The following is a 27,795-nucleotide window of genomic DNA, read 5'->3' on the forward strand; positions in this document are numbered from 1 at the left end:
ACAGAGATTGGTATGTGCAGGAGTACAAAAAACACAAAAAAATTCAAGGCTTGATCCGGATAAGTGAAGGCAAATCAGAAGACAACTTCCAAGGAGCCACCAAAGACTAGTGCTGTGTTTCAATCCGGATACTTTCCTTTTCGTACATTAGATATCATCCTCTGTTAACTCAACTTTTGACCATGTTGGGTTGTCTCAAATCGCACACAACTTGCGGACCCTCACTGGAAGTGACGATCAGCACGGTTAGCTAGCAACATCCGTTCTAATGTTGCTAGCAATTCCCTAAAGACTGCTCAATTGACCCAATAACATAAACAGTGGCTTCTTTTTTTTAACACCTGCATGTTACTGGATTAATGAGAAAGCCCGTATATGTTTTATTTGTATAGTGTTGTGTTTGCCAGAGCAACAACAATCAAGGCTGGTAGCATAGCTTCGGTTACGTAGCCAAGATGGCGGTCCTTGATAGATAGTTAGAATCGGAGGATGAAACCCTCTTTATTAGTCACATGCACACAGCAGAGCACACACAGTGAAATTAGTCCTCTGCATTTAACCCATCCTAGTACTAGGAGCAGTGGGCAGCTATTGTGCAGCGCCCGGGGAGCAATGGGGAGGGGGGATTGGAGGTGTCCGGTGCCTCGCTCAACGGCACCACAGCAGGGCATAGGAGGTGAACTGGGACCTCTCCAAGTAGCAGTCCACTTTCCATATTTCAAGTCTGTTCGGGGACTTGAACCGGCGACCCTACGATTTCCCAGTCCAAGCCCTACTGACTGACCTGAGCCACTGCTGGACAGGTTGAGGTTTCAAACAGTCCTCAGTTGACTTTTTACTTTTTTAAATTCACCATCTGGGTACTCATGGTGCATTTTGACATACTTCGCATTGGGACACACTGAAAGAGAAGAGAAAGACAAAGTAAAGAAGGACGCCATTTAAGACACGGTCTAACAGAAAATAAGGACTTAAATACAAGCTGAAACTAATAAGAGGATACAATGCAGGTGTGCAAGAGTTCAAGTGATGTCAGGGCTGGTGGGAAACAGGTGACATCAATATGCCAGGACAGACAGAAAAGGCGGGAAAACACAGGAAGTAAAAACAGATTGAGAAAACGTAAACAAAAAACAGGAAACAGAAAGTGAAAACTAGTATAATGACAGATGAGCCAAACACAGAGATGGTATCTGCAGGAGAGCACTGATATTTGCGTTGAGACATGAGTGTGTGTGTGTGTGTGTGTGTGTGTGTGTGTGTGTGTGTGTGTGTGTGTGTGTGTGTGTGTGTGTGTGTGTGTGTGTGTGTGTGTGTGTGTGTGTGTGTGTGTGTGTGTGTGTGTGTGTGTGTGTGTCTAATTTTAGGCTAATCAGCGCTGATCTAATCTGGAACATGAAGATGATAATTAGTGTCGTCTCAATTAAGAAGCCCTGCTGCCACCGTGGCCTTTAGCTGTGTGGAGGAATGTACTGGGATGGATGGAAGAGATGGATGTATATAGATCAGATCACCTGATTAAATAAAGGTTATTTAGATGGATATCTTTACAGGGTTTACAAGATATCTGTAGTTGACAACATAATCTCACCATGTAGTGTTGTTCTGGAGTTTTAAACATATCTATATTGGTTATAGAGTTTGCCAGTGGCGACGGGAGCTGTAGATGTTTGGATTTATTGGCTCCAAGCACTTGCCAGGAAAAGAAAGGTTGTTTTTTCCAAAATCAACATAATTAAGTCTTTTTTTAACATGGTAAAGTATTCTACTCACTACATATTTGCTTCTTATGTGTTTAAAAAGAGGGAAGTTGACCTAATAGTTGCAAGGCTAAACGAAAACAGCATCGATGAGCAGAGAAGCTCCATATTTACCTAGAAAACCAGGCAGATCTTCGTCAAGTTTTTCAAATTTCATCAAGGTTAGGATCCAATGGTGCGGATGTAACTTTGGAATTAATTTGGAGAAGCATCAGCGCTAACAATGCGGCCTCTGTTAGATGTGTGCTTCCAGACACCAGATGACTATCGAGTCTCAGATCGTGCCGGTAACCTTCGTATCCTTGCAGAGAAAGTTTTTTTCAAGTCATCTTCACAGGAGGAAAAACTCATCAGGAAATGGAAACTCAGAGAGGCGTCTGCACAGGTTGAGATGGACTGTGTGCTCGATGTCGCATGAGAGATAAACACACAGCTGTTCACTTTCCCATCTGTTTGAAGCGCCTCTGCTCTGCGGAGACACGACTGAAGACGTCTCCCTGTTGTGGTGGAGACAATCTGGCTCCTGAGACAAACTTTTAGAGTTCAGGGAGGAAAGAGAGGGGCCAAGTCGCTGCAGGGTTTGTCAAATTGCTTTCATCAAGGAGGCCTTATAATGCTTTTTGGGGTTTTCCCTTTCCTGTAGTGTGTTCTAGAGGTTTCTGTGCATGCAAATGGTCTGCAAAGGCTAAAATCCCAAAGTTCCCTGCAACAAAACTGAAAAAGAAGCACACAAAATGCTATTTTTTTTTAACAGCAGCTACTCTTGTTAGCATAAGTTGCTAGTTAGCGCTACTTACATTGCTTAAAATTCTGAAATCCACATAAGAATGAGGGTAAAACTTGACCAAACAAATACTCCTGCTATTAGACTCAGACTTCTCATTTAACTGAAATAAATATTCATCCAAATACTACATTACCCATGAGCCTCAGCTTATCTAACAGCAGCGTGTTAGCTTCGACTTTAGCATCTAAAAAACATCTAAAATAGAGTGAGTTTTACTGAAATGCACCTTTTGAGTCGCAGTTTACTTCGTTCTTTAGTTCTTTTATATCCTCAAGCTCTTATTCTATTTTAATTTTAATATTGAACAATCAAACACACATTTGAATATTGCTTTTACAAATTATTAAATAAGGAATTGGTCCATCTGAGCTCAAAAGTCACCTTGTTTTATAAAAAATATAAACTTTTACTACCATTACCGGGAGAGCTGAAGTAACTCCCTAATGCCACTCTTATATTTGAGTTATTCTGAAGACTGAAAGCCTTGCTGATGGGCACGTCGGCAGCAGTCCTCGCCCGGGCGTGCTGATTAATTCCAGGTCTGACAGCTGGTGGCGGCTCATCAGGAGGTTCAAATGTGACGATGTGACTTTGTTCCTCCAAAAGAAACAAACCGTCTCCTGTCGACCGAACGACGCATGCGTTCACAAAAACAGAGAGGAGCCATCTGTGTCTGTGTGTGTGTGTGTGTGTGTGTGTGTGTGTGTGTGTGTGTGTGTGTGTGTGTGTGTGTGTGTGTGTGTGTGTGTGTGTGTGTGTGTGTGTGTGTGTGTGTGTGTGTGTGTGTGTGTGTGTGTGTGTGTGTGTGTGTGTGTGTGTGTGTGTGTGCATCATTGAAGACTACAAGGAGATAACACACATACATACACACACGTTATCGTCTCGCAGACAAATGCTTAGAAAGTTATTGGAAGTGTGTTTGCATTAACATATGTATCAACCTCAAACAGATTTCATTTCAGAAATTAAACAACAGCAACAGATGTGTGTGTCTCTCTCCGCCGCAGTAACCAGACTTTGATTAAACCTCTATTCCTGACAAAGAGACATTTGGACACACACACACACACACACACACACACACACACACACAAGGAAAGAAATGAATTATGGGTAGTAAGAGAACAAGATGCCCGTGAAACAAACACTCATATTAACCCTGGTAGAGTAAGGGGGCGGGACATCTCTAAGCGGTTAACCCATCACAACAGAGCCGGCCAGCTAACCAATCAGAGCAGACTGGGCTCTGGTTTCAGACAGAGGGTGAAAAGAGGTGCTGCAGCACAGGCAGTATGAGAGAAATAAAGAGCTTTCTGAACATTAAAGCAGGGAAACTGTCAGATATTGTCTTAACAAATGTTTACTTCGTGCTATCCTCGGTGGTGTTAGACTTTTGGCATGTTTGTCAAATAAAATCACCTATAGACAAACATCCCTTTAAGCTTTCGGATTTTTTTTGCGTGCATTTTTCACTACTTTCTGACATTTCTTAAAGAAAATAATCAATCAACTCGATAACGGTGATGAAAAGTATTATTTTCTCACAGCCACACTTTCCTCTTCCTCCTCTTTTTCCTCATCTCCCAATCTGTTTTACTCTTCACCTCCGCAGACCTCTCCATCATCCTCTGTCACTCTTTCTCCCTTTCTCCTCCACACTTCAACATCTCTCCCTCCCATTTATTTATCCTCCGTCATCTTCTTTCTCTTCGCCTTCCCTTCATTCCTTTTTTTCAGTTCGATAAATCAGTTCCATCCTTTTTCAAATCTTTATTTTAAAGGTAGAATGAGTCTTTCCAAAATCTTCACTCCTTATCGAAGGTCTCACATCTGTTTGTTTTTTCCTATTCGTCTTCACCTCCCTCCCTCCCACCCTCCCTCCTTCCTTCCACCCTTCCTTCCTCTCCCTCTTCCCCCCTTTTCAACATGGCGTCTGAGGAAAACATTAACGCGCCTATCAGTGCTGGCGTCGGCATCTGCTGCTCTGACACAAATTGGGAATTAACTGGAATTGATGTCCTGTGCCTCGCCTCTGAACTGTCCTGGCCTTATGAAGAATTTATGACTAACACACACACACACACACACACCACACACACACACCACACACGCACACACGAAACAACGCTGAGACTAAAAAGGTTGTAAATTAACTTTTCTGTGGTGGATTTTGCCAGCAGCTTGTCGGTTTTCCGTGTTAGTTCAAGGTCAAAGCATGTGAGGAGTGATAGATAGATTGATAGATACTGTAGAAGGAGACTAACAGAGACACAAATAAACAAAGGGGCTTTGTTTTATTTCCCCTGGAGGTAAATAACACTTGAAATGATCCATTTCTCTGTGTATTCACACCCTTTTGCCGTCTACTGGACCTGGTTTCATTCACTCTCCTCTCTCATATTTGATCATTTTTCCTCTTCGTGTCCTGTCTCTCCCCCTGGATCTTGTTAATTAGCCTTTTTATTTCTCAGAATAATATTTAGTTCTAGGTTTTAATTCCTCTTTTGCATTTTCCTCTTTGTTGTCTTTGCAATTATTTCCCTCTATTGTTTATTCTCTTCTTTACTATTTGTTAATTTTTCCAGGGAGAGTTGCAGTTTAGTTCTTAAACACACATATTTTAGGCTTGCAATTGAGATCTTTTTACTTTAAGTTAAAGATTTGAGCTTTTAATGTAAGGTGATGCAGATTTAAGTAGAACAAGTTTAATAAAAAGTATAAACTTGAACCTAGCCATAACTTTGAGTCATATTTTCTCAGATCTATTATGAAAAAATAAGTCAAAAGTTACTTTTAGTTTAGGTATTATTAAAATGTAATTGAAAAATGACCTTGAAGAAGAATGTATAAATGTTTTATTTGCAATTTTATTTTTTGAAATGTGTGAAATTAGGAGTTAAGGAGGACATATTCTGCTTGTTTCCATGCCATAATGTTCAAAAAGCTCCTTTTTTCTTCTCATACTGCCTGTCCACTTTTCACCCTGTGTCTGAAATCAGAGCCAAGTCTGCTCTGATTGGTTAGCTGGCCGGCTCTGTTGTGATTGGTCAACCTGCTTAGAGATGTCCCGCCCCTTAGCCTATCACATACAATGTGTTGTAGTGCTAGCCAATAGAAGCGCAAGTGTTGCAAAGTGATGTCTTTGTGTTCCGGAATTTTAGCCTCTGCAGACCGTTCACATGCACAAAAACCTAAATAACGCACTACAGGAAAGGGAAAACCCCCAAAAGCAGAATAGGGTATATTATAGAACGTTTAATTAGCTGTTTTGATTAAACACCACTTAATCCTGGAACACAGTCAGTGATTTGACAGTATAGCCTAAACAAATTCACTCTGAATATCAAACACCCCTCAAGTTTTCAGAAACTCTGAAAAGTATTAAAGAGGGACAGAACTCTGCATCCACACGGTGTCACGCTGCTCAGTGTTATTGGAAACAAATAGATTTGCATCGTAAACAATGTGCACGGCAATCACCTGTAGAGAGAGGGAAATGAATCACATCTCCAGAAAAAAGGCTTTGTTTCTGAGTCTTTATACCTCTTGAATTACATCCTCTGTGATATCTTTCCCTCTCTCTGTTTCCCTTTGACAAACTAACCACACACTCATAATGGCGTCTCCTCTTCTGAACACACACTACCTGCTCATTTCACTGGTCAGGGGGTCCTGTAATCGCTCCTCTTCTGCGTCTAATGGGCCGGTTTTACCTTCCAGAGTTCAGCTAAAGTAGTGTTTCCACTCAGGAGGGAGACTCGCCGCTATACCAGCGACTCAATACCTTTTGTACAAACTCATACATATGCAAATGAGCAGCAGGGACCCATGCGGGGCTCGTTCTGGAGCACCTCTGTGTTCACCAAATGCTCAAAGTTTCTCTTGTTATGGCGGCTTGTTAAAGCAGTAACAGGAGCGGCAAGATAAACGCTGTATCACGCTGTAAAACTTTACAACAAATAACCTATAAAGTCATGTGTGGAAACTGAAGATTGTGAAGAAGCTGAGCCAAAACCTTTACTAGAGACTGGAAGAAGAAGAAAATCGATATATACTTTATGGACATATCTGACATTCAAGTGATTCATTAATACTCCACTTCCAATGGCTTACTTGTACAGTACATATGTAGTCATCTGATCAGAGATATTTATTAAGTAGTTAAAGTACGGAGAGAAAGAACTTGTTGAAGCGACAAAGATAGAGAAGCTAGAAATGTATGAATGAAGAACAAAGTTGTAAAAATGCAACAGTAGAAGAAAATAATCCAAAGCAGTGAATATCATCCTTACTGAACGTGTACAAAAGCCTCAGAGGAAAAGGAAATTAAGAAGGTATATTTACTCAGAATTGATTTGTTTACAGAGAAGCATCCCAAATAGAAAACAAGAGGATAACATTTATGATGGGCTATTTAATCCAAACCGTCACAAATGAATTAGTTTCTGAATAAGAGGCAGAGAAACATGACGCCGTTTTAAAGAAAATAACACAAGAAAAGATGGAGTCAAATCACGGTGTTTTTATATATTTCAACGACCTTTTATCCAAAATGTTTTTGTGAAAAATGTTTTTTAAAAACCCCACCATGCTTTCACAAAAGGTTGTGATTCTGTGTCTGGTACAGAATTATTTTTCAGACAGAAAATATATATTTAGACATTAGGCTTTAGTCCTTACTTTGACATTTTAGGCTATATTTCGACCAAAGGTGATTTTGATTGGTGTATTTCTGAGATTAAAGTCAGAATTCTGAAAAAGTAAAGTGAGAACTCCGACTTTAATCTCAGAATTAAAAAATAAAACATCACTTTTTCCAAATCCCCCCAAAACAACCACATGGCCCTCATCCCCCTCCGTACCTCAGCAGCTTCACTCAGTATGTCATATCCTGGTTGTGATTTCTTCCCAAAACTGCGGTGGATAAATATGAAAACTGAGACCAAATTTTGCACAAACAGATAGAAGATTCCAACTTGATGTTATCTGAAAATAAGTTAAGACCATTTTTCTTAAAATTCTGAGTCTTCAAAGGAACTTGCTGCACACGTTTACACTCCGCTGCGTTTCTGTAGACGTTGGACTCTGTTGCTAATAACGTTCTCCAGCAGCGCGTGATGATCCGCAATGAACATCACAAGTCTGTTTGTTCTATATTGATGAGCACTTTTCAGAACACACACACACGCACGCGTGCGCACACACACACACACACACACACACACACACACACACACACACACACACTTTAAATTCGAGTAGGGAATAGTCTCTCTCAGCGGTTTGCTGTGTTTCACTGTGTGATCAACAGGGGTTTGAAAATGACTCTGCAGAGCTTATTTTACACACACACACACACACACACACACACACACACACACACACACACACACACACACACACACACACACACACACACACACACACACACACACACACACACACACACTTGGACTCTTGTTATTGTTGCTTTTTGAAAGCCTGATTGCTTCACTCTTTCAGTGTGTGTTGTGTCTAAAGGGTGTTTTGTTGTTGGTGTGAGTTTCAGCTGAATTAGCAGCTGATGTGTTTGCTTCTGGAAAAAAAACACCAGTTACACTCCACAAAGCTTTGTTCATCAACAACAACAATCCAGCAGCATCGGCCGCGTTCACAACAATGAGCGGCATTAATAACAAAAAAGCTAAACCACCGTCACAAACGCAGGATTAGGAACGCAGTTTAATATAGATTTATGTAATAGAATGAGCTAGAAGTGCCACAAATAAAGGAAATCTATCATGGCTTTTCATATTGGTAAACTACAATGTATTGCATGCATGATATCTTCTATAAAACCAGTTCAAAAACTCTTTATAGAAGACTGGAATATCCGTTAAACCACCGTGCAACCAAACAACAGCAGTTTCAAACAAATGAAAAACACTTTAAAGAATATTTATCCTCATTTTTGTCACCATATATAGTAGAACAGCAACTTTTGAAAGAGAAGAGGCATAAAAACATGGGAAAGGAGCCCAATAAATCCTCTCCACGAGAAAATGGAACCTAAACACAGTAATGTCAGCTCAGTAAACAATAAACAAAGTCTATAAATGTCGACAACTTTAGGAGTATGATGACATCTTCAGGAGCAGCTCAAACCCTCCTGCAGTTTAGAAATGAGAACATGTCGTCCCTCTCATCGATGTGTCCGTCTCCGAAGGTGACTGATTAATGATTGTGTTGTTATTGATTGATGTGCTGCTTTGCATGATGGAGTATTGACACAACAATGAGTCCTCCTCACACTTTCTCTCCTCTCTCTCCCGTCAGAAAATCCTCTCGGAGCATTCAGGAGCCGTGTCCTCCTCCTCCTCCTCTTCCTCCCAGTCGTCCAACATGAACTCCCTGCAAGTCGGAGGTCGCGGCGCGGCGCAGGACAACCCTCGCTCGGCGCTCTCCCCGCTCACCAACTCTCTCCTGGAGCAGCTGGAGGCTCGGATCAAGGAGCTGAAGGCGTGGCTGAGAGACACCGAGCTCCTCATCTTCAACTCCTGCCTCGGACGGGACAAAGACGCCTCGGAGCAGCTGCACAGCTTCAAGGTACGGCTGATCCGGAGGTTGAGATGATAGACACTCCTCGTTTGTTGCTTTTGTATTTTAGGTACATAGATAGGTTGAGTGGAAACTTAGCAACCAGTGTGTTTCACAAAAGTACAACTTCGAACACGTGATGTGAGAGTTTTCACGTGGTTTTTCTGCAGTTTTGGATCCTTTTCAGTCCCTGTTTCCTCCACTTTCCTTACTTCAAGTTATACATCCTAAGCCTTAGCACTCTTTAGAAGCTGCGTGAGTTTGGTCGTAATTCATGTCGTAAAATTGTCCTTTACATATTATATTTAGTAGTGCTGATCAGTTTCATATTTAGTTATCTCCTGGTTGGTTATGATTGTCTTTTAGGGATAATATTTCGCATTTATTCTGCATTAGCAGTTTCATTTTAGAGCTAATAGTTTGCCAAGATTAGTTTTTTTCAGTCAATGTGTCTAGCAATTGTCCCCTGCCAATGTTTGGTTAAATGTAGTCATTCCCCCCTCCAGCTAGTCGAAGATGGTCAAATGGCACTCAACAATGAATAGAATCACGACTTGGGAAATGAGTTGCAAAATAAATCTGGGCAGCAATGGAGCAAACTATTACATACCTCATCATATTGAACTCCTCAAGTGCTCAACTTAAACTCGACGCCTTCTTACTGTGTAATCACTTGAGGCTTTATGAGTTGAAGTAGTTTTTATAAACCAAATGTTAGTAGAACATGCTGTACTTTCAAACAGTTATGAAGAAAACTAGTTAGACCATTAACAGGAATAACGATAACTTTTAGAGACAAATAACCTTAAAAAACCTAGTAAAACAAGGACGGTTTAAAGGTTTGAAACATATTTTATTCAAAAATAAGGCTATTAAATACTTTATACACCATTCATACATGACAACTTCACTTTATTAAAACAAATAAAGTGAGAATATGAGGAGTTTAGGTGAATTGAGCCGGTGTTTATTCATGTACAGTGTCACAGTAACTTCTTCTCGCTAACTTTTGCTCTCAAATCTGTGGCAAAGCTTTATCCAATCAGCATTTAGCTTTAAACAAACATGTTGGCTTTGTGTGAATGTGTTTGAGTGTGTGTGTGTGTGTGGGGTTGCTAAGTATAGTAATACATCGTCTTAATGAGGCCAGATGAAGGCAGCTCTGTTATGAAGCGATGGATGTATAGAGGAAACAGCGGTTAGCCTTAAAAGCCGCGGGACGCTAACAGGATATTAATCAGACGATCACACAGCGAACAGCTAGCTGCGCTGATTAGCCTAGCCCTGCAGTGTGACTGACAACCAGAAAACACACACACACACACACAGACACACACAGCCGTTTAATTATACACACACATAAAGCAATGCAGACAGAAGTGCATTAACTTATGTATGTATAAGTTCCCACACACACTCACAAACACACACACTCAGAAGATTGAGTGACACATGCAGACAGACGCATAAATAACTTAATGCATGACAATATAAAGTTAGATTGAGAATGACACACATAGTACTATTTATAATTATGATTGTATTGATAAAGAAAACATTCTTGTAAAGATGTTTTTTTAAATCTTTAAAATGTTTTTTACACAATCGTTAAATATCTGGTTGTAGAATGAGCAGTCCCTTCTTGTACAGTGTCCGTGTGTGTGTGTGTGTGTGTGTGTGTGTGTGTGTGTGTGTGTGTGTGTGTGTGTGTGTGTGTGTGTGTGTGTGTGTGTGTGTACTCTTTTATTCTTTTAAGTGATTGTGAGGACTAGATTAACATCCTTATTGAACAAAATACCTTTTTTGCGTCATTTTTAAAGGATTTATGTGGAGGATGTGAGATCCTCAGTTAGAAAGCAACATAGTCTGCCCGACAACAGGGAAATTCACATGGTTACAGCAAGGGACTGTTCAGATTAAAAGGCAAATACACTCATTGGGCTGTGATATTAAATATAGAGGCAAACACGTGTTGATTACATCCAATTAGCTCACATCCATGGTAAAAAAACATTCATTACATTTCATTTAGCTGACGCTTTTATCCAACGCGAATTACAATAAGTGCAAAAAACATACAGAATCAAACTCCCAACGAGAACGAAAGTGCTGATATATTCACTTCAAGCAAGTCCTACCATTGTAAGAGCTGGTGGATTAGTGTTTTGCAATAATTTATTGCCAAGATGTAATGGAAACAGATGAGTTTTTCAGTTTGCAACGGAAGATCTGCAGAGTTTCTGCTGTCCTAATGTCAATGGGGAGCTCAGTCCACCAATCAGGAGCCAGGATAGCAAACAGGCTTGTCTTTGAGGATGGAGTAGCAAGCTGATTGGCTGACACCGAGCGAAGTGCATGTGATAATTTGTATGGTTTAACCAAGGCCTGGATGTAGGAAGCGGCTGATCCCTCACATTTCCAACTGGGCTGATCACTGTCAAAGGAAGTCATCTTGTGCTTGAATATAAGATTTTATCAGTTTTTTGAACTAAAAAAAATCAAATTGAAATTGATATAATATAAATATGTCAGTCATAAATTAAATGTCTCGCTCCCTTTCATGTCTTAAGATATTGAGACACCTTTAGTGACCAAAACCACAAACATTTATCCATAAAATGAACCATGATGTCACCAAACATCACAGCAATTAGACTGAGAAAAAGTTACGAGACAAGGCGTAATTTGGTCTGTATTGATAGAAGCAAAACACACACGCATCAGTACACACACACACACACACACACACACACGCACACTCTCTCGCAGGCTGCCTAAATGATGAAACTGTAGAGAAACCAGACTTTATCCCGAAGAAAGTGAGCCGAGTCGCTCTCACTTTTGATCCTTGTCGCAGCTCTCAGTGGGAAGCCATTGATTTCTGGCAGAAAGAGGCCCTGAGCTTCTGGAGAAATGAAGATTGGAAATATTGATAGCAGTCATTTGTATGGGGAGAGAGAGAGAGAAAGAGAGGGAGGGAGAGGCTAAATGGAGAGGGAGGGGGGTTCCATTTTAAGAGAAGTCTGCTCCATCTTAGCGATCATTCGTCTGTTTTTTGGCGTTTGAACTCGTAAATGGGTTCGATTTCTGCGCCGCGGCTTATTACTGTACGGCAGTATGGAAAAGCAGCGGGGGTCGGCGAAGGTCGCATCAGCACACACACACACACACACACACACACAAATGCCTACATATAGACAGTGTGATAGAATTGACAGCGCTGGAAAAACCTCAGATGTATGAACGTACATCATGATCAAACCATTTTGTGTTTCGGTGACCTAATATTTGACACTTCGAACAACATGGATCTTTCTTGACAGACACTGTGGCATGTGATCTTCGCTAAACTGGTCTGATGTCTTATTAAAAGCTACTTAAAGGGGCGCTAGCCAATAGAAGCGCAAGTGTTACATAGTGATGTCACTACGTTCCGGAAGTAAACATATAATCCACTGTAGTACCCCTGGTCATCATTGAAGTACAGGGAGGATTGTATTGGTGTATTAGTATTAATTCTAACTGGCTTCCTCCTCCTCCTCCTCCTCCTCCTCCTCCTCCTCCCCCCCCCCCCCCCCCCCCCCATCCCTCTGTAACCTGGCTGTTAATTGAATTAGCGCTCCTTTTTAAGATACGGCGTGAGCCAGACGTTCCTCCAGCCGGCCCGGGCCTCCGATGACTCTATTGTCGTGGAGACGCCCTGGGGGCCGGACGCACCGAGAATTAATAGACTCAGCCCCTCACACACACACACACACACACACACACACACACACACACACACACACACACTTACGTTAACACACATTAACACATTCATACACACTCACAGTGAAGCAGGTACTCAGCTGCTCTGGAGACTGAAGACGGCTCTGAGGGTTAAATATTTCCTGAAACTTTTCAGGTTTTCTAATAATATTCATTTTATATTGACTTTATTTATTGTCACTGCAGAACGCTGACTACCCCCCAATTTGTTCTTTTATTTTATATTATATCATCTTTATACTTTATCCAGCTTTTTTTATTGCTTTGTGGAAATATTTATTGAATTATTTAGTATGGAATTATTTTCTTTAGATTAGATTTTGTACGTAAAATCTTATTTAAAATAAAGAAAGACCATTTATTTTCTGCCTAGTTTGTCTATTAAAAGAGAAACTTACAGAAAAAGTCAGAAATCTGAGAATTAAGTCAGAATTTCTGGGTAAAAAAATTTAATTTTGAGGAAACAATTTCGAATTCCAAATTGTTTTTGAATTATTAGCGAAAAATGTTGGATTTTTTCTAATAAATCTAACATTCATTTCTGACTTTAAATAAAAAACAATGATATTTTTGTCAGATCTCTAACAAAATCTTCACATGACCCAATAATAATAATAATAGATGTTGCTTTTAATGTCACAGACACCACATATTGTGTACCTTCATACATGTTTCTGTTTTAAGTTTTGTGGTCCAAAATATACTTTCTGTTAAAAAAATAAATCTGCAAAGTGGAAATAAGTAAAAACCAGTCAGCAGTCCCGTTGTGATTTAAAAACAAAATGTTAAAATAATATTTTGTCCTTTGTGACCTTCCGTAGCAAAAAGAGCCAGGGCGTTATATTTTCCTTTCTTGCAAATGGAAATGGATCAGTCTTCATGTTCAAAGTCTCTGTTCTTCCGGTCAGAGGGACACACTCTGTCAGGAGGCGACCTCTGGCTCTCCACACACACACTCACACTCTCTCTCACACACACACACACACACGCAGAGATGCTAGCATAGATAGTGGATATCAGTGTGAGCGTTTAGGTCTTTCCTCTGAAGTAAAGCTCAGCACTCTGCCCTCCTCTGTCTCTCTTCCTGCTGTATCTATCTGCAGATTCTCCAGTTTCCCGCTCTTTATCCGCGCTCTTTTTTCCAGCTCTTTTTTCCCGCTCTTTATCCCCGCTCTTGTTGTGTTTCGGTTTTCTTGTTATCTGTCCGGCTGCTCCCTCCCTTCCCTGCTGCTGAGAGTCGATGAACCTGCACCCCCCCTGCTGTGTCAAACCCGTGCCCCCCCCCTCCACACAGACCCCTCCAGTCCTGCTCTTTGCCCTCCAGCCCCCCTTCATCATCTGTATCACATGCCCTCCCTCCATCACTCGTTTCTATTTTAAGCTCTACCGTCCTCCTGCCGTTCGGTAGATTTGAATCTGGCCTTCCTCGGACCATTCATGACTCCTCACCTGACTCCTGCTGCTAGTGCAGCCCCCTCTCAGCAGCCCCTCCCAACATAAAACATAAATCTGGGTTCCTTTGATTCTCAGCAGTGAACGTAAATCAAATAACCTCATAGATTTAAGTATTATTATATCAATAACTTCTGCTCCTTTAGAGGTAACCGATTATGTTTTGGGGGGTTTTCACTCGCTCTTCTACTGGCTAGTGCTCCAACACATTGTACGTGATAGGCTAAGAGGCGGGGCCTCGGTAAGTGGTTGATCAATCAGAGCAGACTGGGCTCTGGTTTCAGACAGAGGGTGAAAAGAGGTGTTGCAGATTAAACAGGCACAAAGAGAACATGAAATGATAACTACACACGAGGATGGGTTACCAGGTGACAGACTAGGCAACTGCCCAGGACTCCAGACCCTCAGGGGTCTCAGCAGTCCATTGTTGCCCCGGGCCCCTCAAGTGTTTTAATCAAGTCCCAACATTTCATGGCAGTCGCTTGTAGGTTTGTTACCGGGATGAAACACTGGCAGTGAACCTGTAGAGGTCTGCCAGGACAACACACACGCACACACACACACACACACACACACACACACACACACACACACACACACACACACACACACACACACACACACACACACACACACACACACACACACACACACACACACACTTCATGTAAATCACTAAGACCGCTTTCAGTGTGTTGTTGGACTTTGTATTGTGCATATGGAAAGCATTGTTATCTCTGCCCTCTCACCCAAATTGTCAGTGATGCCAGGAGCTGCACAGCTTGTTAAATATCTCCAAACGTTGGAGTTGTTTAGGTTTCCAATCTTCAAAAGTTACGTCACATGATGTCAGGAACACAATTACCACATTGCATTATTTTTTTATAATAAACAGCAAACGAAAACAGCGCATGTAACACCTTAAGTTGTCCAAATGTCACTGATCCGTCTGCTTCCCCTCACTCTCAGCTGTCTCTCAAAGAGGAGCTGATTCCTCTCTGAATAGATTTGTGTCGCCGGTCGCTCAGCAACGTTTATGATTTTGTTCGTGTGAAACGTATCCGACGGATGCCACTGTTGCGATTTGTTTGCCTGCCAATCTGAATGAAGCGTGACTTCTGCTAACAGTGCGATCAGTTCTCTACGCACTATAGTCCACAAACTACACCCACACCCCACACCCTCAGCATATCATCCCCCCCCCAGCTTCTCTCAGGCAGCTAATAGAAGGCGACAGCGAGCCTCTGATATCGATACCTGCTGCATGATGAGGAGTAAAGATCTGCCGACTCCCTGCCAAGAACACAGGCTGTGTGTGTGTGTGTGTGTGTGTGTGCGAGTGAGAGAGAGAGAGAGAGAGTGTGTGTGTCTTTGATTATACCCCTGTGTGAGTGTCTTGGTTGTAGTTCTGTTTGTGTTCCTCAGTGATGTGTGTGTGTGTGTGTGTGTGCGTGGCCCATTGGTTGTTTTGAAGAGGTGTTTTCTCGTTAAGAGATACTCGTTAGGGGTTGAAGGGGAGCAAAACAGGTGAGACGTTGCCGCGGTAACAGCACCAAACAAACAAGCTTTGAGACTTTCATCTTCATCTGCTCGGGATGAGAAGAAAACACTCGTCCTCTTTCATCTGCCTAACGGAGTTGAGACAGGGAGAGAGAAAGAATCAGAAACCCTGAATAAAGACAGAAGGACCCGAACAAGAGAGAGACAAAGAGAGAAAGGGTCAGGAGAGAAAACAGGAGAGGAAGTGGCAGTGGAAAATAAATCCAGAGTGAAACAACCGAAAGAGATCTAGAGAATGATGCAGATAGAGAAGAAGCTTGTAAGAAATGAGGCGACATGAGAGAGGAAAGAGGGAGGAACACAGATGAAGAAATCAACAAAAAAGTCTGGGATTTTGATCTTTTTATCCAAAAATTCAAAAGAAAAGTTCAATCGAACTTCAATCAGTTTCCCTCAATTATTAAAGAGTCTCTATCATGCTTTCTGGGGTTTTCCCTTTCCTGTAGTGTGTTTTATAGGTTTTAGTGCATGTAAATGGTCTACAAAGGCCAAAATCCATGTGTTTCCTCCAGAGGGAGTTTCTCTCTGAACCGCCTCTGACTCCTTTGTTTGCTTCCAGAACATGATGGCATCACTAAGTACCACTCACGCTTCTGTTGGCTAGAGCTCCAACACATTGTACATGATAGGCTGAGGGGCGGGACATCTCTAAGGGGTTGACCAATCACAACAGACAAGCCAGCTAACCAATCAGAGCAGACTCTGGCTCTGGTTTCAGACGGAGGGTGAAAAGAGGTGCTGCAGCACAGGCAGTATGAGAAGAATAAAGAGCTTTCTGAACATTAAAGCATGGAGACATGTCCCAGGAGAGACACTAAATACTAATATGAATGTGAAAAAGAGCAGAGTATGTCTTCTTTAAGAATTTAGTCATCACATTTGGATTTGTTTCACCCCTCACCAACACTAAACTGTGTTTCCTTGGTTGCAAATTAGCTTAATTGTGAACAAACAGGCCATAAAATGTGTTACTGTGTGCTGACGTTTGACTGACTCAGAGCCTAGTGTTTACGTCAGCCGTCGTGATGCACGAGATAGAAAGCTCCACACGACTCTGGAGACACGAGTGAGGAGAAAGAGGATAAAATCACCTTCATCTGCTCAAACAGCAGGAGAAGACAGAGGGACAAAACAAGAGAGGGAGACAAGGTGAAGGATGGAGCTGGAGAAGATAATAGTGAGGGAGGAGAGGAAACTGATGGAGAGAGGAGGAAGAAAACAAAGGAGCGCTGGGGGAACATTGTGTAAAGTGAGATGCAGAGAGAAAGGAGGAGAGAGAAAGAGTTGAAAAGACGAATATACATAGAAATGCAGACAGACAGAAGGAGATTGGATTTTATTGATGGCAGCGTTTTAACTCGGCGCGGCGTTGTTCGCTCGGCTGCATTAGTGAGAACAGTAAATGCTTTCACTCACAAAGACTTCATATATCCTCCATTTGTTTACTGCTGCTGAATATTTTAAGAGTAAAGCTTTCATCCCTGAGACGTCGCCGAGTGTGTGTGTGTGTGTGTGTGTGTGTGTGTGTGTGTGTGTGTGTGTGTGTGTGTGTGGAGCGGGTATGAAGGACTTCAGCTAATAACTTCCAATTATCAATAAGACCCGATGATGTCAGCAGTCATCCATTTTCACTTTCACATAAAATCCACCAAGTCTTTTGTTTCCTTCACTTAAAACTGAACTTTAAATCAGAGTTACTGCCTGTTTTTTTTTACTTAAATTGCATCACTTTCAATGTCTTCTTTCAGCTCTTTAACTCCCATTTCAATTTGAATTGAACTACACTTCCCATCATGCTTTGGACCGGTACAAATACATCTATTCAATAACTAAGGTACTTACTTAAAGGGGACATCTTGTGATCAATTTCAGTTTTCTCCTCATGTTTAGGGATTATTTTTATGCTTTAATAATTAAAAACACTTTTAGTTTCGGTCTGGTTTTGGTTGTATTCACTCCTTCTTTTAGGCGCCTGTCTCTTTAACAGCCCCTCCAAAAAAAAAACAATCTGCAAGAAAGAATGCAAATCTATATCCCTAGCTGTGGCTGGAATTACTCAAATGGGGGATGCGGCATATTTTATATTAATTAAAATGCAAATATACATTAATGCAAGAGTAATATCATTCCAAAACATCCTCTGTAGAAGTAAAACACAGACAGGGAACATATTCACGCACAATGAATACTTTTGTTGATAAAAGATTCCTAAATACTTTCACTTCAGTGCAGTTTTGAATGCAGGACTTTGACTTTTATTATCATATCTGAATGCTTGTCCACCAATGACATGAAATGTTATGTTAGCAGGAACTGTATTCGAGCGTCAAGTTTATTTCTGACCCTGGAAATAGTAGTTTGAAAAGAACAAATCCTTTGAAAGTCCACCTTTTAACTTAGTGGACATTGTTGCTGGTTTGACTGGGTTGTGATGATGAGAATGAGGGTGTTTTCTGACTCAAAATGCAGGTCCGTATTTGCTCCGCCACCATTTCTTGCAAAAATCATCCCCCTTTCTTCACATTATTTATCTTCTTACCACTTTTCTGTTATATGAGCACTACAAAAGAACTGTGTGACCTCTGACCTCCTCATGAGTCACTCTAAAGAAGTCCCAAAAGATAAATGTGTTACTCTGGAGTCGAGCGTTCACTTTGCCAGAGTACTAAATTGATATGTTAATGCATCCAGGTTGCCAGTTTTTTCGCCATAAATGTCACAAACACGGCGGTGTGAAGTGAGTGGGAGAGCTACCTCTTACTTTATTGTCTGCTTCCATTTGCAGTGGATTGCTCTAAAAGCCCTTAACGAATGGCGCTGACTTTCAGACCCCCATTTATATGTGATGTTAAAAGAACACAGAGCGCGGAGACAGATGGATTCTGGGTCAGCGGAGGCAGGGCATCAAGTTTAAAATGCATAATGCTGAGTGACCCGTTCCAAGAAGTCTTATGAAATGATACAAAGCATCGTCATCAACGAAAAGTCAGATAATTTAAATCACAGAAACGGTTACTGAGATGTTCAGGTTCATATTAGTATGCAGTGTCTCTACTGGGACATGTCTCCATGCTTTAATGGAGCCTCTGTCTGAAACCAGAGCCCAGTCTGCTCTGATTGGTTAGCTGGCCAGCTCTGTTGTGATTGGTCAACCGCTAGAGATGTCCCGCCCCTTAGCCTATCACGTACAATGTGTTGGAGCGCTAGCCAGTAGAAGTGTGAGTGTTACACTGTATATGATGTCACTATGTTCCTGAACTTTGGGAATTGCAGACGATTTACAGGCACTAAAAAGGTAGAAGGTTTTTATGAATGCCAAAAGAAGCGTTTGTTTTACATGGTGATGTCACTATGTTACAGAAGCAAACAAAGGATTTTACCAAAGATAAATAAAGTACAAATCACATTTTATTTAATGTTTCGCTTCCTTTTTTAGGCTCTGTAAGAATTCCACAGTTTAAATAATCTATTACAAATTACAACTAAACAATTCATTTCAAATCGCAAAAACATCCTTTTTGTTTTTATCGTATCTGACTGTATTGTAACGTGTCGTTAAGTATCATATTTTTTAGCAATCAATGCATTTTTTGACTAAAATGTTGAGTATTTCATAAACTTTCTCACATTGTTATTGATATAAAGATATGTTTGGTATGTTTGATAACAGAAAACGCTTTAAATTCAAGCAAAAAACCGAAACACTTGTAAAAATTGTAATCAGTAAAACTGAACTCTATCAAATCTTTTCTAGAACATGTATAGTACAACACTCTTGCAATTCATTGGACATGTAAGTAGCTGAACACATCCTAAAAAACAACAAAATAGTTTTAAAGATTACAAAGAAAGCTAAAAATAAGACTTCAGCATCAAATGTAAAGTACTGTTTGTGCCCTCGGCTTGTATTTTACTGGCACCCGAACAGAGTTTCTACCTAAAATAAGTTTTACAACCTCAGGAGGCAGGTTGTATATTTGTTGTAAACCCGTGTTTACTGTAACCTAAGTCTATGTCAAGGACCCCTCGAGGTCCCTGGACCCCGGTTTGGGACTCGCTAGCCTTGAGGTTAGAGTACAAGGTTGTGAGTGAAAGATTTATGCCTCCAAATCCTGCTGGAAGTGCTCTCCGAACACTCCTCCTGCTCAATGACACGGTGCTCTTCAGCAAACCTCCACAGGCAGACTTTGGGGTACTGTAACTTCTGCATTTTTGGAATAAAGAAGTAACCGAGAGACAGTAAGTAAAGTCTTGAGAGCAGAGGATGGGATATAAATATAAAAGAAGAGGGAGTGAAAGAGTGCACGAAAGAAATGTGAGACGAGGAGAGATGGAGACAGGAAAGCGGCGGAGATGGGGAAGAGTATGCAAACGACAAAGTTTGGTTGGATGTAGGCGGTATTAGCTGCAGCAGAGGGAATATGTGTGTGGGAACAAATTGTCGACAGGAATTCATTAGGCTCGTTGTGCGATAACGAGTGCTTGTGGTTTTAATTGACTTAATCAACAAATAGAATTAATCAGAGATTTATAATTAATGGTAATTGATTGAAATATCCACTGGGTCACCGTGCAAGCAGCCTAAATTCTCCTCTCTCTCCCTCTTCATTTATTTATTTCTCTCTTCACTTTACGCTTTGTGCTTGTTTCTTCCCGTACTTTCTCCCGGTTGTTTTTGCCTTTAGAATCTCTCCCTAATTTTCTCCTTTTTCTTAATTTTACACTTTATTTTTAATTTATTCACTCCCTCTTTCTGCCACTATATGTTTCTCCTCTTCTTTTCCTGTTGCTCCTGTCTTCATTTCGTTTTACTTTCTGAGTTTTTCCCTCATTTGAATTTGTAGAAAAGTGTGTAAATGGCTGCATTAGTTGTGTCAAGTTGATTGAGATACATGAATTAGTGACGCCCCAAATTATGATCCAGTTTGAGTGAGGGGGGGGGGGGGGGGGGGCAGATCAGACCCTTCTATTAATTATGGTGCTTAAAACATCTCGAATGAGCTACATTGGTTGTGTTTTACGTCCTATCTTTGTGTGTTTTCATTCAAACTCAAACCAGACAGAAAAACTGTACATGTATTTTAATCTTTGTAAACGAGTTGAATTCATTTGATTTATTCCAGTCAAAATGTACAAAGTTAGTTACAGCTGGCCGGCTCTGTTGTGATTGGTCAACCGCTTTGGAGTGTCCCGCCCCTTAGCCTACAATGGGTCGCAGTGCTGGAGTGTTGCATAGTGATGTCATCAAGTTCCGGAACTTTGGGGATTTGAGCCTTTGCAGACCATTTACATGCACACAAACCTGTGTGACACACGACAGGAAAGGGACAGCCCCCTTAAAAAGAACAACAGGGCCTCTTTAACACATTTTCAGATGCTGTCTAGTGTTGTTTGCCACTCTCTTGAAGTGCTTCACTGTTTAAAACACGGACGTAGCCACCACACTAACAACCTCCACTCTCCTCTATCCTCTCCTCCTTCCTTCCATCCCTCCCTCTCTTCACGGCAGGTCGGTAATTAGATTGTGGAGATGAGGAGGTGGAGGGGAGTTAAGAGGATTTTGTTTTTAGTGGAGGGAGATTTAAGACTGAGGCAGATAGAGGAGGGAGGATGTCTTGGCAGAGAGAGAAAGAGAGATCCAGCTTGAAGAGGTAGAGGAATAAGGAGAGAGAGGAAGAGAGAACGTGAAGGAGGAATTAAAAGAAAAGGGGAGAGCAGATCCTCTTCTTTCTGTTTATCCTGATTCTGTCACCCCTTTCCTGTAGAGTGACAGACGGAGAAACATGAAGAGAGAGAGAGAGAGAGAGAGAGAGAGAGAGAGAGATAAAGACTTCTTTTTGTGTGTCTCCTGTTGGTCGACCTTGAGTAAGACACCATAGAAAGAAGACAGCAACAACATTACACCTTGAGAGAAATGAGGGTTCACAGCAGGGTTATTGGAGCGTTTTGGTCCTTTTTTCAAGACCCCATTATAGAGCTGTTATAACTCAAAGAGCTTTCAATTCGTCCCACAGCATATTTGTCCTTTTTCCAGCTGTTCGTGACTGTGGCGAAGACATGTAGCCGCTTCTCTCGACAAAAAGCTCACTGTGAGTTTGTGATTATTTAAGTGAAAATGCATTGGCCTTCATCATCGCTAAGCTAAAGGCGGACTTGTGTTGTCCTGATGACTCTCATTTAGTCCCTTTTTTAACAACCGGCATTTTTGTGTCACCTAGGCTGACGTATGTTATTGCTCAGAACAAAATCTGGAAATCTTGTACGTTTATTTCCGGCTTGCGTTACAGACTTCTAGCCAGAAACGCGTTCGAGACCAGGGAACAGGAGGTAGTTAAATGCTTAGTCATTTCCGTGTTTTAGGACTCATTACTGCGACACTCTCTAGCCCCATCGTCCAGCTGCTCCAGAGGATCCATGAATTCCTAAATGTGATCGGGAAGAGGCAAAACTCTGAACAGAGGTCTTTCAAAACGGAGCAGTTGGACTATACAGATCAACCTTCTGAACGTCTTAGTTTCTATTTTGGTTTCATAGTATGACCTAAACACCTTGCAAAATACATTTTGGTTGCTGGAATCCTATTTTTTTCCAGGCCCTACCCAAGGTCATTTGTTAGGAACATGGAGATCTTGGCCTTAAGGGTTATACCTTTTAACTAAAGATGATTCATCACTGGCATTAGTGTTTATACCACTGAACCTGTGCTTTAACTTAAACTCAGTAATGGACAAGACTCTTCATATGATCACACCTCACCTGTTAAAACAAGCTCTGGTGGTTTGGTTTGTTTATGACGGTGGCTTTCAGTCCAATAGTCTAGTTGCTGGAAGTCACAGGTAAACGAATTGGGCAGAACATCAACACATCATCTGCATAAGGCATAATTGTGATCCTGTAACCCTAATTATTTGCACGTTTAGAAAGGCAATAGATGTTTCCATAATGTTTAATACCACACTCCACCAGAGCCTTTCCAGCATCATACATGTTATTATGTGGATGAAAAACTAACGACTTTTTAGGAACCACAGTGAGTTATTCACCATCACAGTTCTGCATGTTTTCCGTTTCCTGTCTGTGTTGGTTGTCGTCTCTTGTCTTTCTGTTGGTCTTTGTCCTTATCTTGTCAATCTCTCTTTATCTCTCAGTTCTTTTGTACCTCACTTTAATCTTCTATCTCTTCCCGCTACCTCTCCTCTTCCTCTCCGTCGACCTACCTCACACTTGTTTTTCGGCTTTTCCGTCCGTGTCCTACCTCCACATCCTCCGTCTCATTCCTCTTTCTCTGCAGCCACTTCACAGCTTTCCATGTATTTTGGAAGAAAAGCTTTTTAGCAAATATTTGTCCGACTGTGTCTGTAGAGCCCTCTGAGTCAATACAGGCCCAGCCAGGCTCGACCTGCCGGAGAGAGAAAGAGAAAGAGAGGGGGATCAGTGCATAAAAACCAGCAGTGCAGAAACAATAGAGACTTAGGATTCTCTCTTTCTGCTCTCTGTCTGAAAATAAACTCCCAGGAAAAATGCTTTTGCTATCGGAAGCTGATCTAAGTGCAACTATGACACTGTTAATGATGAAACATATACATTTGATAGCATTTAAACCAGTCCTATCCATAACAAAGATGTGCCTTTAAATGTTACTTATAGATACAAACTATAAAACCATTACTGGTGTTAAACTAAATACCCCAAATTCTATTTTCTCATCTTACCCGCATGGAGTTTTCTGGTAAACAAACAAGCGTACATTAGACGTTCCTCAGCAGAATTCATTGCATGTACCCTCAGGGGCTGACACATGTTCTGCATGCATTAACTTCCTCCTAAAACCTTTTCAAAGAGGAATATGTTGATATTTCTGTAGAAGAGCATAAAACATGCAGGCAAGAATACATATTATGTCACCAGCGTGATTGTTTTTGTTTCCTAGGATCAAACGATGGAATAGAATCACACAATATATCCGAGACTGCTATTCGTGGGCAAAAACTCTTCATAGTACCTTTAACCATCAGACTGAGTTGCTACATCTTTGTTTTATAGTCACCTTTATCAATTAGTTGCATGTATAGTACCGTTGAGAGTCCCATGGGAAAAACGTTTGGAAGAGGCCTTTGACAGGAAGCTTTCCAAGTACACCGGAGAGCTGACCGCAGGCTGGGTAGAGAGCAAGGTGTCTCCCAGTGGAGGTTGGATGCAGGGGTTTTGATGCTCGTTCTTTAGCCAAATTATCATGGGCTTTGAGGGGGAAAGGAGGAGGAGAGCCATCCGCAGAGATAGCATCAAGATGGCTGTGGCTCGAGAGAGGTCGAGGCAGAAGAAGCTCACCATCTGGACACAAGCTGGGGTCTGATCAGCCCCAGCTGGGTCATCTGGTATGATGTTGAAAGACCCGAAACACCTGATGATTCCAGATGCATCAGTAGAGCTCACAGTACTTTGAAACCACTGTTGGATTTCCAAGAAATGCAAGAACATGAAGACCCAACTATCCTAAGAACAGATGCAGAGCCACTAAGTGAAGGATGTAAGGTTATTTAGTATCTGTGACTGTATGAAGGAATTGTTTTAAGGGACTCGCTCCTGTCCTTCTCTTGAGCTATCCAGTCAAGTAAAGCCTCGGAGAGTTGCAGTCGTATGGCATGAGCTGTTAACACTCTGCCACCAAAGACTAAAAATGGAAAGTCCCGCCTTTAAAGCTCCAATTGGTTGACTTGATCTCCAAATTTCGGATGCAGGGTCAATTCTCCATAGGCGTCCAACCATATTTATGGCAGTGCTCAAAGCCCAATACAAGATAAAGTGTTAAGTTTTAAGAAAATAAACCGTAAAGATACACTTCGGACCGAGCCATTAGGCGCTCTGTGTAATTGATTAGTATTAAAGCAAATAATTCGTTGCCACTCTTTTTGTGTTCTGTAATGCCGTATAAATCAGATGCTTCAAATATTTCCTGTTTCTGACGTGTCTTCCCCATTCGAAGGCTGACATGAAGAACTTTTTCAAGGCTGCAGCTGATATTTAAAGTAAAAATATATGTCAGTTAGGCTCTCTGTTGTTGGAGCAGTCTTTGTGGAGCAGATTTAAGAACTAAGAACGTCGTCCTCTCACTCAAACATGCAAAAAAATTATTGTTCCAGCTTCTAGTTTAATTCATCTTCCCGTGCTCGCTGCACGCCGTCTGCTGCAGTTATTTGGCGCAGAGCGAGTATCACTCAGTCGTTTTGTTGTTGTTTCGAGCCTCCTCCTTCAACGTAATACACACCTCCTGTTTGGAATAAATTTATCTGCAACCTCGCAAACACACACCGGGCTTGTCCTCTTGATCCTGTCTGCTATATACCGCATCCCCATCTCCTGTTTAGACAACAGCGAGCCACAAATATGCTAAACTGAAGAGAGCGAGAACGAGGAGATGAAAGACAGAAGAACAGGAAGAAGAGTTGAGTGAGTGTGTGAGGGAGGCAGTGTGTGTGTGTGTGAGCAGGAAAGCGATAGAGAGAAAGAGAGAGAGAGAGAGAGAGAGAATCCCATTTCATTGTAATAGTGTTTAATATTTATTGGAAAAATGTAAAGAAAATGTAAAGGAAGTGCTTTTCAACGAGCGGGCGGGATTAGCATAAATAGTTTGGGGCTTGGACGTGTTTGGTCCCCGCCGCAGAGCAGTAAGGCTGTCTGCTCTATTCTGTCACACAGACTCAGAAATACATGCATATGTTTGCACACACACACATTTGTGCACACGCCTGCATGGGTAAACATTCAAACATGCAAACACACACACACTCACTGACCTTTGGGTGTGGAAACTCATCAGCATATAGTGATTTATAATAGGCACTGCCAATCCTTGTGTTTCCCTTTTCTGCCTTTTTTGCATTTATTAGACAGCAGCAGAGGGGGGAGCAGAGGGGAGATACCGGCTGTTGTCATTTATTTTATGCACTGTTACTGCTGATCAAGGATCTGTGTGCCGAATTTGACTTTATGCTAACTAATTGTTATGAATGACGTGCATTTAACTGCAGTGAACTGAGGAGAATTCAAAGGAACAATGCTAACAGATTAAGCGTTTGTTGGGTCCACTTGTTTCTGATCTGTAGTCTAAAGGAACATGTTGGTTTATGAGTTTTTTCTGACAGTTATATCCATGTTTTACCCTCCAAATTATTGATCGGTGAAACATTGGCAGTAAGTGTGATGGTAAAAGAGGAGTCAACTGTTTCTCCACTTCATCTCAAGTCTTTAGAGGTTAAACTGAAAGTGAATACTTGTTAATATTCCATAATTGTGCAGAAAAAACGGTGTGCTTACTCAAAAACAAGCAGGAAATGTGAAACGCATTTCTTAGTGCTGCAGGACAGCGACACAAACAGCAAATGGAAGATGTTTCATGGGCTTAAAATCAGCTGGAGCATTGTTTGAATTATAATAATTTGAATTTTTGCTGCATTTTATTCATGTCACCCTCCAGTCTCTGTGTTCGGAGGTGCGAGCCCGACGCCGAGGAGTCGCCTCCGTCCTGAAACTCTGCCAGAAGCTGCTGCAACAGAGCCAGGTGGGTAAAAAAAATCACAAACTGGCATCACGAGGCGACAGAGCAGGCAGACAACCTTGCTAAAATATGAATTATTTTTACATGATTTTCAAGAAGAAATGACCAAATATTTGAGTGTTTCTCTTTAAAAAACGCAAAATATTTGCCTACTTTTTACATTTAAATGTGATTTATTTATTATTTATTTATAACTGTAGTGAATTAATGACATATCCTTATTGTTTTTCAAGAAAAGAATACCAAATATTTGCCTCCATAATTTTTGCATTTCAATTTTTGCATTTCAATTTTTGCATCTCTAAGTTCTTTTCATATTTCTTGCATGATATATTCAGTGTCATACCCTCAGGAGTCAGTTTATCCTTAAAGACAGGATTAATATAGTTGTACATTCTTTAATTCACTCATATGATTAACATGATAATAGCTTTCATAATTCTGACATCTATTTCCTCAATCTCCTTCCTCTGGGACAGTCGGGCCCCATGGCGGAGGTGGGCCCAGAGGCGGAGCAGCACCGGGAGGCCCTGCAGCTGCTGTCAATCAACCTGGAGAGGAGGTGGGAGGCGATCGTGATGCAGGCGCTGCAGTGGCAGAACCGACTGAAGAGAGAGCTGGGGGAGCAGCAGGTTAGAGCGCGCTGACATTTACACTTTACATCCTTCATCCTGCACTGCAGGCAGTCAGCTGACGCACTGTTACACTCAGCGAGCGTGTCACAGTTTGATTTGATGCTGAGATGCAGCGTGAAAGACAGATGGTGCTGTGATTGAAGCTGCATTGTGCTTTAGTTATGGAGCAACCTTCACAAGCCGAGACGGTGTGCTGAGGTTTTGTGAACTGAGCAACAACTGCGTTACCCAGCTTTGATATGAGTATAAATGAGTCTTTGTTTAAAAATGACCTTTATTTAGGTTTATTTAACAGTAAGACACAATTTCTGTGATTCTCTGTTTATTCAGTGAAATGCAGATGAACTGCAGGCTTGGAGTGTCACAGGGGGAGTGGGATTAGTGAGTTTGTGATATTATTTTATGATTTCCCAGATCCATTTGTTGCCTTTTGTGTTTTTATACGAGATGCTTGTTGCAACTCCTTAAAAGTTAAACCAATTTAAAATAATATAAAGAAATATAGAAAATAAAGAATATAATTGAGCTGTGCTGACTTGTAGAGTTCCTCGAGGGTCATTTCCTTTTCCCTTTGTTATTCCTCCTTGGCATACTCCGTTAAAGGGGCCCTATTCTGCACATATTCAGGTTCATATTTGTATTTAGTTCCTCCACTCTGACATGTCTCCATGCTTTAATGTTCAAAAAGCTCTTTATGTTTCT

At 41.3% G+C, this 27,795-nt stretch overlaps 1 protein-coding gene across 1 annotated transcript in view; it reads left to right on the plus strand.

The window, feature by feature from the left end:
- Positions 1-27,795, plus strand: part of akap6 (A kinase (PRKA) anchor protein 6) — a 136,873-nt gene that overhangs the window by 89,324 nt on the left and 19,754 nt on the right. The window contains 3 exon segments of the mRNA XM_063908026.1: positions 8,863-9,132; positions 26,378-26,461; positions 26,938-27,090. Of these exon segments, the coding sequence (XP_063764096.1) occupies positions 8,863-9,132; positions 26,378-26,461; positions 26,938-27,090 (507 nt within the window).

The sequence above is a fragment of the Eleginops maclovinus genome, chromosome 19 (genome assembly GCF_036324505.1).
Source record: "Eleginops maclovinus isolate JMC-PN-2008 ecotype Puerto Natales chromosome 19, JC_Emac_rtc_rv5, whole genome shotgun sequence".
Classification (NCBI taxonomy): domain Eukaryota; kingdom Metazoa; phylum Chordata; class Actinopteri; order Perciformes; family Eleginopidae; genus Eleginops; species Eleginops maclovinus.